A 12678-nucleotide genomic window follows, 5' to 3' on the forward strand; every position below is an offset into this window, starting at 1 on the left:
CTATACTGGTGGCCAAGGCTGGTTGGTAGCCAAGGCAGATGTCTGGTTATTTGATAAGAGCCTGATGAATCAGGAAAGGTTGTGTTATAACAAAAAGACTCATCAGCAAGCAGTTGTGAGTGTGTGCGTCGTAGTTTCCAAACATCTCAATTTCTGGCGTCCAGACCCAAAAAAAAATCCGGTTAATAATTTATTAAACAAAAATATATTTATGTAGACGTACCATTCAAGTTATTTTTAGTTCTTATATGACTTATTGGTGGCGTGTTGTTGTCAAACACAAAGGCTTTCTCCAGGAGGAAGAGGAGAGGCTGAAATGCTTCTGTGACTTGGCTGGAGTTGCGGTAGTTTTGGTGATTTGGTGATGTCCTTTCCATCACTTGTCCTTTTCGTTTCTTTTTTCCTTCTGTTTTCCAGTTGCTTCTACGAAGTATGGGTGGGAACAGATACCTGCTGCACTGGCTGCATGACAGCTTTCATTATACCTGCACAACACAAAGCAGATTTCTTATGCTCAGAGTCTCGGATGAACTGCCACTCAGTACCGTGCCTGACTGCACTCAGTGGAGACCCACTGTAAGAGGGAAAACAATTAGCCACGTGATTGGCCAATTAGAGAGAGCTTGTGTCATGCAGATACAACTGTGCAACACTTCTGCTACCTTCTCCTTTCCCTCCGACATGCATGTAGAAAGACCCTGACACAGAGAAGCTAAATGCACAGGCTGAATGACTTAACATATCACATTTCAGCCCATTCAAATGCCTGATCAGTTTGTGAATACAGTTATTTATTTCTAATTTAAAACACATTTTCAAGGAGGTTTTTAAATTCAATCAATGATTTATGAAATCCTTGATGAATAGTGTTTAATGTTGTTTTCTGTCCCTTTTTTGTTATCATTTGAACCATCTGTTGATGGGTTAGGCTTACTGGGTTACTGGTTGACCAATTAATAACTTTACTTAATCTTAGCTTTGTATTTATACATACAATTAATTTGTGAACAAGTTTATTAATGCCAGTTTATTATTGTACACTTATTTATTACCAATAAGAGGCTTTGTCATCAGATTATTTTATATCATTCTTAAATGTTCGACAGTCACTCTCACACAGGTGTTGGTGGTGCTGTGTGAAAGGAGTAGATGCATGGGGCAGTTAGTGCAAAACGTTGATGTCAACACAACTCGTCACGTAACAGTAGATCGCTAGAAATTTCAGATAATTTATTAAAGGATCTTTTATTAAGAATACAAAGCATGTAAGCATATCATATAAAGAATTGATTCAGACACGGGGAACAACAATTGATTTGGTTTATTGTACTTTAGTGGTGCTCATTATCAAACAGATTTATTTAGCAATAAATACAAATTACCTCCATGTGTCCCTCAGAGGAACTGGGGAGTAATGCCAGCCATGATTTGTAGGCTTGACTAACAAAGGCACTAACGGGATACTGTTGAACTGCATCAGAATTGTTTCCTGATCTGAGATATCTGCCACATAAAAGTGCAAATTGTTCCCAGGATATCAACCATAGGCACTGAGCTGATCAGTGGGGTAAATATTTAATGGAGTTAGAAAAGAAAAAAAAGCAAATCTCTCTGATTCCTGCATTTAATTATTGTTCATGGTTTTATAACAACACGAGTCCAGGATATGCAGAGGAAACCTTCCACGAGTCCGAACAGACAAGGAGTCATACTGTTATGATTGAATTAAACTAGATTAATTATAATTCTGAACTGAAAACACAATGTTTAAACAGCAGAGTCTTACAATCATAACAAACTTCATTTAAGAAGTGCCTACATAGCCCAGTAGGCCCCGTAAAGTCAATCCAGCTGCACCAGACACATAGATATGAGTTCCCTAAATATAGACAGTTGTGATCAAGACCTGTGATTTTCTTTCTGGAAAATAATCTGTTCATTGTTTTATGGGTAATCCTGTGTGTATAGGGGTGAAAAAAGGACCTCCTTGGTGGAGGTAAAAATTATAAACTAAGTGTTTTAATCTCTTATCATTGTTTTTGTAATTAACGCCAAATGTTTCTGTGTTTGGTTTTTCAGGCCAGTGGGAGGTGACTGTCAGAAGAAATGCCGGTCCCAGGTGCCCTAGTACATCACCACCATGGCAACTCCTTGGCCAATCAGAAGAGAGAGGTGCTCCCATGGCTCTGCGTGCCTTGCTAGATGGTCAGCGTCCTCCTTGATGCTCCTATGGTTGCCTTGGGTGTTGCTATGGCAGCCATGGCCCACCCGTGCTGAACAAGTGGGCGGCGGGGGACAGAGCGGGAAGCCAATCCATAGTTCGCTAGCGTCTGCCTCATCCTCCTCGTCCTCATCCTCCTCGTCCCCCTCCAGCACCTCATCGTGGGGCTTCAGCACGAGGCAGAGTGGGGGGCAGCTGGACTGGCTGCTTTCAGAGAAGGGACCTTTCCACAGATGTCCGGAGTACACAGAGTTCAGAGAGCGGTTCCAGCAGGGATTTTCTACCAGATACAAGATTTACAGGTAAGAAAGTTCTGCAGCCTTGTGTATGAACGCTGTGAAAACTAATATTTTGGCTCCAAACAAAAGAAAAAGGGAAAAAGGGAAAACTGCTTCTACTGAATAACGGTTGAACTAACCCAGAACATGATGTGAATTAGTCTTTTTTGAACTTTAAAAATAGTAGTCATTACCACGTATGTAAGAATTCACGGCTAATAAGCTTCAGTTGTCTCAAACTGGCTTGACTTAGACACAGAAGTTTCCCTGCTTCAACTCGTGAACTTAACTTGCATCAACAGTTCAAAGATGTATTGTACGTTTTGAAAACATAAAACCACAAGTTAGTCATATGATGATGAATCTGGTGATTAATGTGGAGAAGGCAGATCGGCCTTCTTTGTAACGTGTTGACAAAAGAACAAATCTGAGCCACTTCGTACCAGAGTCAGAGTCCACACATATACATGTATATTCATACAGCACATCAGCCCTGCGTTATAATATTTTAATCTGAATCTGAAATTAAATTGAATCTGATCTTACTGGGTCTTTATACTTTAGACGAGGTATTTAGCATTTGTTTCGATTATGTTACAGTTACAGCTTTGACTACAGTAAATAACATCCTTGTCATTATTAAACCATTTGTACCAGAAAATCTAAAGGAAATCCAATTAGGTCAAGCAGCCGGCCCTGGTCAACGAGTCCCTGGTCAAGCAACCTGCTAAACACCTTGAGCCCGAAGGATGGCATTGAGTTCCAATTTAAAACATTGTCCACACATGAGCCTGGTTATGACTGTATACAGGTGCAAGCAGTCCTTCCAGTTCCTTTATTACCGTATGGAACAAATGTACATTAAATGAAGGTTTGAGTGTTAAAAGACAAGTTGCATAAATGTCCTTTTCGTCACAGCTTCAGAATACTGTTCAGAGAGGAGGTATTTTTGTCCAGCATTTATGTGGCATTCAATCTTTTTCCAGGAAATGTTACCAATTCATGAGTAGTGAGCATACGCCCACACCCAGAGTACTGGGTGCCTGGTGAGCAGTTTTGGGGGGGGTTAAGTACCTTTCTCAAGTGTTTATTCACTTCTCCCCCATCCGTCGTTCTCACTGCCATCCAGGGATTGGAACATGTGACCTCTTGGCAACAACTCCCACCCAGTACCAGTGGGTTTTGTTTTTCATTTTGAATAACAAAACCCCGAAACAAAATGATTCTTCCACTGAACTCTCTACAGTTTGAATAATGCAGCACTAACTCCTAAATTCATCAAAGAATCTATGTGCATGAGTGCGTGTAATGAAATGCTGCTCTGTTACTTTTACTTAAAATACTTATTGTCAAACATAGCTCTTTGCATCAAAATTTGCTGGATGGATGAAATTTAATTTCCATCGCTACTGCTCGCCGGACCTGTGTGACAGCAGTATCTCCTTTCTGCTGATAATGGACTGTTTAGTGTGTGTGTGTGAAGCTAAAGGAGATTGCTTTTAGTGTGTCTCCTGTTCTTTGACTGGCCCGTTTGGACATTTTATTAACTAATTAATTCAAAACCAGCTTTTTTGGAGAGATTTCTTCCGTCTTTTTATCTCGGCTGTGAATTAATTTTCCAGTAAGCTCGCTCTGCTGCTGACATTCATGCGGACTCTGCAAATTCAAGTAAATAAAACACTGTTCTGAGGTGGATTCTTTAAAGAGCATCTAAAGAGATACAGAGGGAAAGGTGAATGTATCGTGTCTGGCAGATTAAAGCAGAACTTCTAAACCTGCCTTCATGTAATCTGTGAATAAATAAATGGAAAAAAAATGGTGTTCTTTTTTGAGTCAAAGAAGAAGGAGATGCGACTGTTGTACATTGAACTGGCAACGCATTTGGCTCCAGTCCCTTTTTGCTGATTCTTTCTCTTCTGAATCATGAGCTCAGCAGGACCAGGGGTAAATGGAATTCAGGCTTTAACTAGTTTAAGGAGCAGTAATTACAACTTGTAATATAAATAATATATAGCAAAGGTTCATTATAGTCATAGAAACACGAGTGTCCGTGCAGCCAGCTCTCACCTTCCTGGGGCGGTCCAATTTAAAAGATGTGACGGGATAACGTCCTTCTTGACAGCTCGTAAAAACTCATAAAACTCATAAAAAATATTTTCAAATTTAAAAAAAAGTCACCTTCTGCAGAGCTGTAACATGTACAGGATCCAACACAGTCCTGCCATGTCTTTTATAATCCGGAGAAATCAATACATTTAACAAGACTCTGAAATAAGCTTTATTGTGAAGCTTCAAAAGGAATATTATTCATGAAGAGACGACAGAGTTCGGCCTGTCTACTCTACATACAACACTGTTGAACACATACATCTAAGCAGGATATAATTCACTGCAATAGGATGAGTAGGATGCAGAGAACAGTTTCATCAAGGTACAAGGTACAGAGGGAGCCGCATGTGATGACTGTAAATTATTCATTAATCGTTGTTATTTATAGAATGTTAACATTAGCGCTACGTATCTTTACTAGTTGTGGTCAGTGGCCCGAGTTGGACCCTGCTGAGAAGTGTTAACGTTTCACACAATTCCTGCCGTTTAAATGTTCAATCCATGCTCGTGTTTGTAAGTTATTTCTATAAAGATCTCTGAAGTGACTTTGCAACATGATGACATTAACTCTTATGTATGTATCTATATTTGTTATTAGTGAATCCCTCATGAATGTCCATGAGGTTGGTCAAGACTTGTAAACGAAGATATAGCATCATGACAACGCTGCTTTATCAGCATTTATGATGAGAGAAAGGTCAACGTCAACACCTTTATGTATTAATGTCTCCAGTGGGGGGAGATGGTTGCCAGTGGAGCAGGGCAGACATGTACCGACCTATTAAGAGCTCTCCTGTTTGGTACAGCTGCTGTACCACGCCATGACGCTGTCCACTGCACACTGGCAGAGCGTCTAAACCTTCCTTTGTACTGAGTGTATCTTTCTTCAGCGTCCTCACAGAGTAGAGGCTCTGGTTCACCCTTTTTACAGTGTGAGATGTTTTGTGGTGTGGTAAAGGTTGTAGGTGATGTGGAAGCCAAAAGCAGTCCTTAGTGTGAAGAACCTGACAGCGTTAGAGGTTGGGACTGACCCAAAGGTGAACCCAACCATCATTGTTATTTAATCTATCTAGTTTCCGTTTGAGAAATATAAAGACGAGAACTCCAAAGATGCAGCTAGATCATTTTCTAGATAGTCCTACAATTCTCAGGGTGGGACACAGTAGTCAGTCTTTGGACAGTGAGTGCAGAGACAGGTGTTTTGTTGCCTGTGTCCAGAGGCTGTCAGATGTGTGGTCTGTCCATGATGCAGTGGAGTCCCTCACCAGCTCCATAGGTCATGTCTGCCCCTGTCACTAATATCCTTATTGCTAATTGAAAACAAAATGTGATGGATTTATACTCTATCCTCCTACGGCTGCAGTTTCAATTTCCATTTTTTCTCAACTAAGAGATGTGTATCCTTCCTTTCCTCAGTTCATTAGCTCTTTAAAACTCAAAATATTATTTTAAAGCATAACTTGAATGTTGTCACGTGCATTTGTTCTGTCATAAACATAGATTCCCCTTATATATTATAATTATCTGTGGCTTCTATTTCTTTGATGTCATAGGAGGGGACTGTGACTATGTTTCAAAAGACTTTTTCAAACACTTCCCTATACGGTCCCTTTTGAAGTGAATCATACAGACTCTGGCTCACTTCCTCTCTCGTCCTGGCTGTTTTTTTCATCAATAGCAAAGTCAGCTGAAGATGTGTGACAGGCTGGTTTGCATTTATACAGCCACTCTCCACTGGTGCCTGTTTCAGTTCTCTGCTGCTCCTCTGGTCACTTGGACAGCAGGAGGTGAGACACATCTCTATCAAAGCTACTTTTATCCGTTCCTCATCCATCAGTTTCTTCAGCAGACTACGTCCCTGTGTGCACAGTCTCAGGTGCTTTTGCTTTTACAAATACAGAATGACAAGTCTTTTCCTGTCTCCCTCCGTCTTCCTCCCTCTCTGACGCCTTCCCTTCCTCTCACTCTCCCTCTGCCTCCACTTGAATGAAATGGAAATGACAGCATCGCTTACAGATGAAAGGGAAGTGAAGTGTGAAATGACAGGTGAAGTTTCCATAAGTGGGGCAGATTGTCATATGAGTCTTCTTTTAGCTGCAGGACACTTTGAATGAACCATGATAAGGCAACATGGCAAACTCCTCCTGATGTGCGCCGCTTTCTCCGAGACACAAATACTAACTTTTCTGACTTCTTATTTTTGGCCATTTTTTTTTTCTTCCTAACTCTTCCTGTTGTCAACCTCCTAGGATTTTATTGGTTATTTGGCAAGTTCAAAGGTCAGGACCAAACACGAAAGCTGTGAACGATAACCAAAATTAGATCGGGCCTAAATATGTAGTCTCAAGCAGGAAGCTCACAGGATTGCTTGCCGTCTTTGCATCAGACAATGTAATGTTTGAATGACAAATACATTCATTTAGCTGATAGTGATACGATAATGACAGTAACAGTGAAAATGAAATTAACAAAGTGAAACTATTTTCTCCATTCAAAGACAATTCCGCTAACAAACAATGTCAAGAATAGATACATATGGAAAAGTCTTTAGTCCGGTCCCTGCATTTCAATGTGAAACCAAAATGAACCTTGCTTCGGACCGTGGTCTAGATTTTCAGGTGTGAAAAAGACCTGACTCTCTCGGAGTGTCTGCAGCATGTGACAGCTGCCTCACTGATCTGCTGCGTCTCAAATGCATCTGTTGTTGTTCCATGGAGCGCGTCTGCTGCTGAGCTGCTACATGAGCTGCTACATGTTTGAATACCCTATTTTTTCAAAAATATAAGAAGGACAATTTACTCAACAAAATGTCAGGACCCTACAGTATGAAGCCATTATCTGCTGGTCCTGCAATGAAAATGAAAATCTTGTTAAAGCAAATTAATAGATTTAGACAGCAGAAACCCTGGATTGATTTTACTTTGAAACAGGGACAGGAAGTGATGCAAATATTTATGTTTGTGACATGTTCAACAGGTAGAAACTGTGGTGAAGGTCATTTTCAATGTCTATCTTGCTCTGAACAAAAGAGTGGTGTAGCTCAAACGCATGCACCTGAGAGGCTTGTCTCTTGCAGGCAGTGGGGCTGCTCCCACCTGTCAACATTGACACTGAAATGAAAAGCCCGTCCTGTGGCATACACGCCCACGCAGCCAGTGAGGCCTGGGTGTTCGTCTCCTGGAAGGCAAATGCCAAGCTTTTCTTGCTTGTTTAGGTTGTGTAACTATTTGGAGCAACTCCCTGTTTAATCCGAGCAACTCTTTACTTTAATAATTATATTCTCATACAATAACTTAATTGTGGCCCCAATTGGTGCCAGCAAACATGATCCCTGAAATCCCTGACACGATTATGTTTGGATGTGATGTTTTTAATGAATGAATGAAGCCTTCCATTCATGTACAGTATCCAAGAGGCAGCAAGTTGAATGTCCAAAAGACTTGAACCTTTGAGTTATTTACAACAAAGTCAGTTTGGTTTCAATCAATCAAATTTGTTTTGTATAGCCCATATTTACAAATCACCATTTGTCTCATTGGGCTTAACAAGGCTTAACATCCTCTGCCCTTAACCCTCAACAACCGAAAGGACAAAAATATGAAAAAACAAAAAATATTAACAGAGGAAAAAACGTAGAAATCTCACAGACAGCCCATCTCCCAGCAAAATAACTGTATTTACAACATTGATTGGAAGAAACAGTTTGTAACACAATTGAAAGTAAATGGATTGAGGAGTTATTGTTAGAAATGGTAGAGTAAGTGAGTTTGGTTTAAGGTTATTGAAACATTCATGGCTTTGTTATGTAGTCGGTACAAGCAGATGTTGTATTGCAAAATCAGATATTCCAGCAAAAATCAAATGTCATTTGTTGTATGTTGTTGATTACACATCCTGCAGAGCAATTTGCTTTGTGTCAACTGTTACCGACAGACGTCTCTTTAATGACATATAGATGTTGAGTCTCTTTCCTTTCAGCAGCTGTTTCCAGTTTGACGCAAAGTAATTGTCAGTTACTTAGTAACCAGTGCAGCATCCTGTCCCTCCAGCTCATCCTCAATCAATTCCCTCATCACTTCAGCAAGCTCTAAAAATCTGGATGAGCCCTTATATCAGACCCCAATCCAGCCATGACTCACTCATATGTAGCAGCGGTTATGTCAGAATTGAGTGCTGCCTCTCGTCTCTCCTCCGCGCCGCCAGAGATTCATGGCCTCCGTGTTTGTGTTGTGTGTGCCTCCAAAGTGCGTGCGTAAATTTCTGAGATTGTTTATTTTTTTCCTTGTTGATTTGATTGCTGAATCCCCTGCTACCCACAACAACAAAGCACTCTGGTATTTCAGCCAAGGCATCCCACTATGTGCTCCTCAAGACCACTGGCACACTTCCTCTCAGTCTGTATGAAAACAATGACAGTGGCAGAGAAACAAGGCCGGGGGGGGCCTGACAACATGAGCTCCAAGGCAACAGCGCCAAACCCGAGTGAAATGTCGTCTTTTTCCACGACCAGATAAAAACGAGAAAATAACACTACTCTTAGCTGAGGGTGCTGAGCATTTTCTATGTGATTGTCAATGTGAAGGTTATTGTTTTCACATCATTACACTTATGAAACCGACATGAAATATTGATCCTTTGCTGTGCAGTGATGAAAATCTTAATGAATGTAATTCTGAGTGGAGCCATGTGGAACATCATTCCATAAGCCTGATCAGTGATGGTGGAGATAATGTGCATGACAGGACAGTGGGTAGATGAATGAAGAGACTGACAGCCCTGATCAAACTCACAGTTCTGTAATTAGATCATGATTATAATTACATGCGCTGGCACCTAGTTATTTTTACATGCGTCATGGAACAGGAAGCCGGCAGTTAGTAAACACTAAAGAGAGAACAGCTCTCCTCCTGTGTTTCTTACTGTACTCCGGTGACATTTACTAATGCTAATACTCTATCTGATTATCATTTAGGATGCCGGCGGGCTTCTCTCTGAATTAACTCTCCACAGAGCCAGAGCAAAATTGGCTGCTCTCATTAGCTCTTAATAAGGGGTAATGGAGATGGGAATCCATGTTGGCTACATTTTCCTGGGCTAACCCTAATCCGTTAAATCCTTTAATCTCATCATCGCACTAGTTACATCAGCTGCTACAGCCTAAAACAAGCTCGAAAACCATCAATGGATGAGGTCGTGGTAGCTGCACTTTCCCAAGTGTTGGCTATTCTCTCGGGTGGCGGCTGTTGTCTGAGGAAAAATCCCCCTTTGACTCCACATGAGAGGCTGTTTGGAGTCAGTCCATTTTTGGCAGTCACATATACATCAAATTAACCATCATGTACTTACCATGTACAACAACATGTTTGTTTTTTCATGTGGGTTTCTAGATAAGGCCCTCATCTCCTCCATGAAGGATACTGCAGTGTTAGTTAAAGTGACTATGCACACTTAAATGTTTCTTTTTAGCTGTATAAAAAATTTTTTATGACCCAATTGACCCTAACCCTGATGAAATACATAAATGCTGATTTTGATATCAGATTTATTACCTTGAAATATATAATCAATTTGAATGGGTTGAACACGGTTCATAACGCCATGTAGTGTTTCTAACTTTGAGGGCCAATGCATCGTTGGAATCAACCTTACGGGACGTCATGCCATTTGTATATAATTGAAAAAGTGGGTGGTCCCCGCTACTATCGATTGCTCAAAATAAAGCTGCGTAAACCTTAAACCCCTGCATTGTCTAATATTTAGAGATGTCCCCCATCATCTTCTGCCCCTCGGCCACTGCCCTCTACAGACGGGGTTTAATTTTTTCGGCAGCGGTTGCCTTTGCCGGTGGTTCAAATGCCTTGGGAAGACTGTGGCTTTGGCCGTCACAAAAGTGTGTGTGCTGCAACTGGAGTAGTAGCTCAAAGCTAGGCAGTATAAATAACTTAGCTTTTGCAAGGTGATTTGTATGTTGTATGTCTGTGGTGGGTGGATGTGGGTAGGCCCTACCCCGTCCTCCCAGGACTGCGTTCTAAATGTATTGTATTAAAATTTCCATGGAAAGACAATTCAGCCAAAACTTAGAGTTTAACAGGGCCTTGTCCCATTAACTATACGTTATAACTATAAGTGTTTAGGTGCCAACATTCATTAGTTGTTATAGATACATTTTACTACAGATTTCCAAGCCTACCATCAGAGGTGTGGACTCTTGTCAGATTTAACTCATGAATCAGATCCTCCTGAATGGACAAAAATAAAAAATACCTGAAACTCAGCTTGGAGTGCTGCAGCTCACATAGCTATGGTGTTGACCTGCATGGTACGCTATGGCTAAGCCCTGACTCCAGATACCGACAACTCTTACATTTACTCAACAATTTGATCAGAAACACAAACAAACTCAGCCCAGCTTTGCTACTTAATCTGCTTTTGAGTACAAAGATCCATTAGGAAAGCACTTTGGCAGGGAGAACAGATGTTGAATTGTTTAAACACTTAAATATAATGATATAGCCTAATATTGATTTTTCTTCTGTCCTCGGTACAGTAATATAAATATGCTTCAGTGTGTATAAACATGCCACAGCCTATACAGTTAGGCGACCACCACCTTCTCATTGATCTATGTCCTTTGTTGCCATCTGCCGTCCTGGACCAGTCGAGCTGGCACAGGCTAATAGTGCTGTAATAGTCGCATGTAGTGTGAGGTGTTACAAGAAGAAGCTGAATAAACTCAAAATATCTCAATGTGTCTGCCTCTTATTGGCACCACGAATATTATAACTAATTTAATTTCTTATAATAGTGGAAGAGGTCTCTCCAGCTCTAATGATATATAATTACAGTTATTGATCGCAGGAAACAGGACCAGCCTCCATTGTGTGATGCCTTAATTGGCAGCTCAACCGATTAGATGGTGTATTGGATGAATGCAGATCAAGAGCAAACAGATTCTGCATGTGAATACGCAGAATCTGTTTGCGAATGGACACGACTTTGGGGCCTAACGCCTTGTAGTTTGACCAGTAATGTATGAGCAGACCTAGATAATTCGCAGGTTAACAGTCCGCGTTGCGAGCAAAAGAGGTGGAACACATTGACAGAAATGCGTTAGATATCCATCCATCATCTTTACCGCTTATCCATTTAAGGGTCAAGGGGGCAGCCAATCTCAGCTGACGTTAGGGAAGAGGCGGGGTGTACCCTGGACAGGTCGCCAGCCCATCACAGGGCCAACATACAGAGACAATCAATCTTCTGAGTCTCTTGGTGTGCAGTTTAACCTGGTCCAGGACATGCAGATTAAGGTTAGGTCATTTGGAGACTCTAAATTGACTGTAGGTGTAAGTGTGAGTGCATCAGCTCTCAGCTTTTTGATCTATCTGTATTCATATGTAGATAACTGTTAATAGAGATTGAATATCTGGACCTGAAACACTTACAAAGATAATCGCTGTTTGTGTTTCTTGTAGAGAAACCTTCGACTTGTGTGATAAAATAAACTAGTGAGTCTTGGTTGTTGCCGCTAGAGACAAGTTCCTTGTCAGACCAATTGGCTCCAAATGTGGTTTGTTTGAGGAGAGAGAATACAGAAATAGAGGCCAAATCCCTTTACACACCTTGGCCCTACCGCTTAGACCAGGGGTGTCCAAACAAATAAGTAGCACTGAAATGGCAGTTACTTATAGCACTATGTAGTTTTGCTCTATTTTTGAAGAAATTATACTTTCTTGATTCTTGTTGTTCTGGGTTTGTACCCTCGAGTAGGGGAGAGCGGGGGAATGTGAGACATTTTTTACATTTGCTCCCCTCTAGGCGAGCTAAAATCATATATCAGTAAAATGTACACATTTCCTATTAATTCAGGATGTTTCCTAGCATTGGAAATGATCAGAATGTCTTCAGGACAAAGGGCAATGAAAATATGATTGTTTGTAAAAAAGTGGTCTTGTGTCTCACTTCACCCCAGCTTAGGGGTAAAGTGAGACAGACCAGAGAAATGATCCACTTACCTTTTCCACTTTAAAAATACCATAACAACACATGTTGTAATAGGTAAATTAAGCACAT

General features: G+C 40.9%; 1 protein-coding gene across 1 annotated transcript in view; it reads left to right on the plus strand.

Annotated features, from left to right (window-relative positions):
- The window catches only part of brinp2 (bone morphogenetic protein/retinoic acid inducible neural-specific 2), a 210646-nt gene that overhangs the window by 91644 nt on the left and 106324 nt on the right, over positions 1-12678 (plus strand). The window contains exon 2 of the mRNA XM_053438689.1: positions 2080-2523. Within this exon, the coding sequence (XP_053294664.1) occupies positions 2141-2523 (383 nt within the window). The 5' untranslated portion in view covers positions 2080-2140. The remainder of the gene's footprint in view (positions 1-2079; positions 2524-12678) is intronic.

The sequence above is a fragment of the Pleuronectes platessa genome, chromosome 13 (genome assembly GCF_947347685.1).
Source record: "Pleuronectes platessa chromosome 13, fPlePla1.1, whole genome shotgun sequence".
Classification (NCBI taxonomy): Eukaryota; Metazoa; Chordata; class Actinopteri; order Pleuronectiformes; family Pleuronectidae; genus Pleuronectes; species Pleuronectes platessa.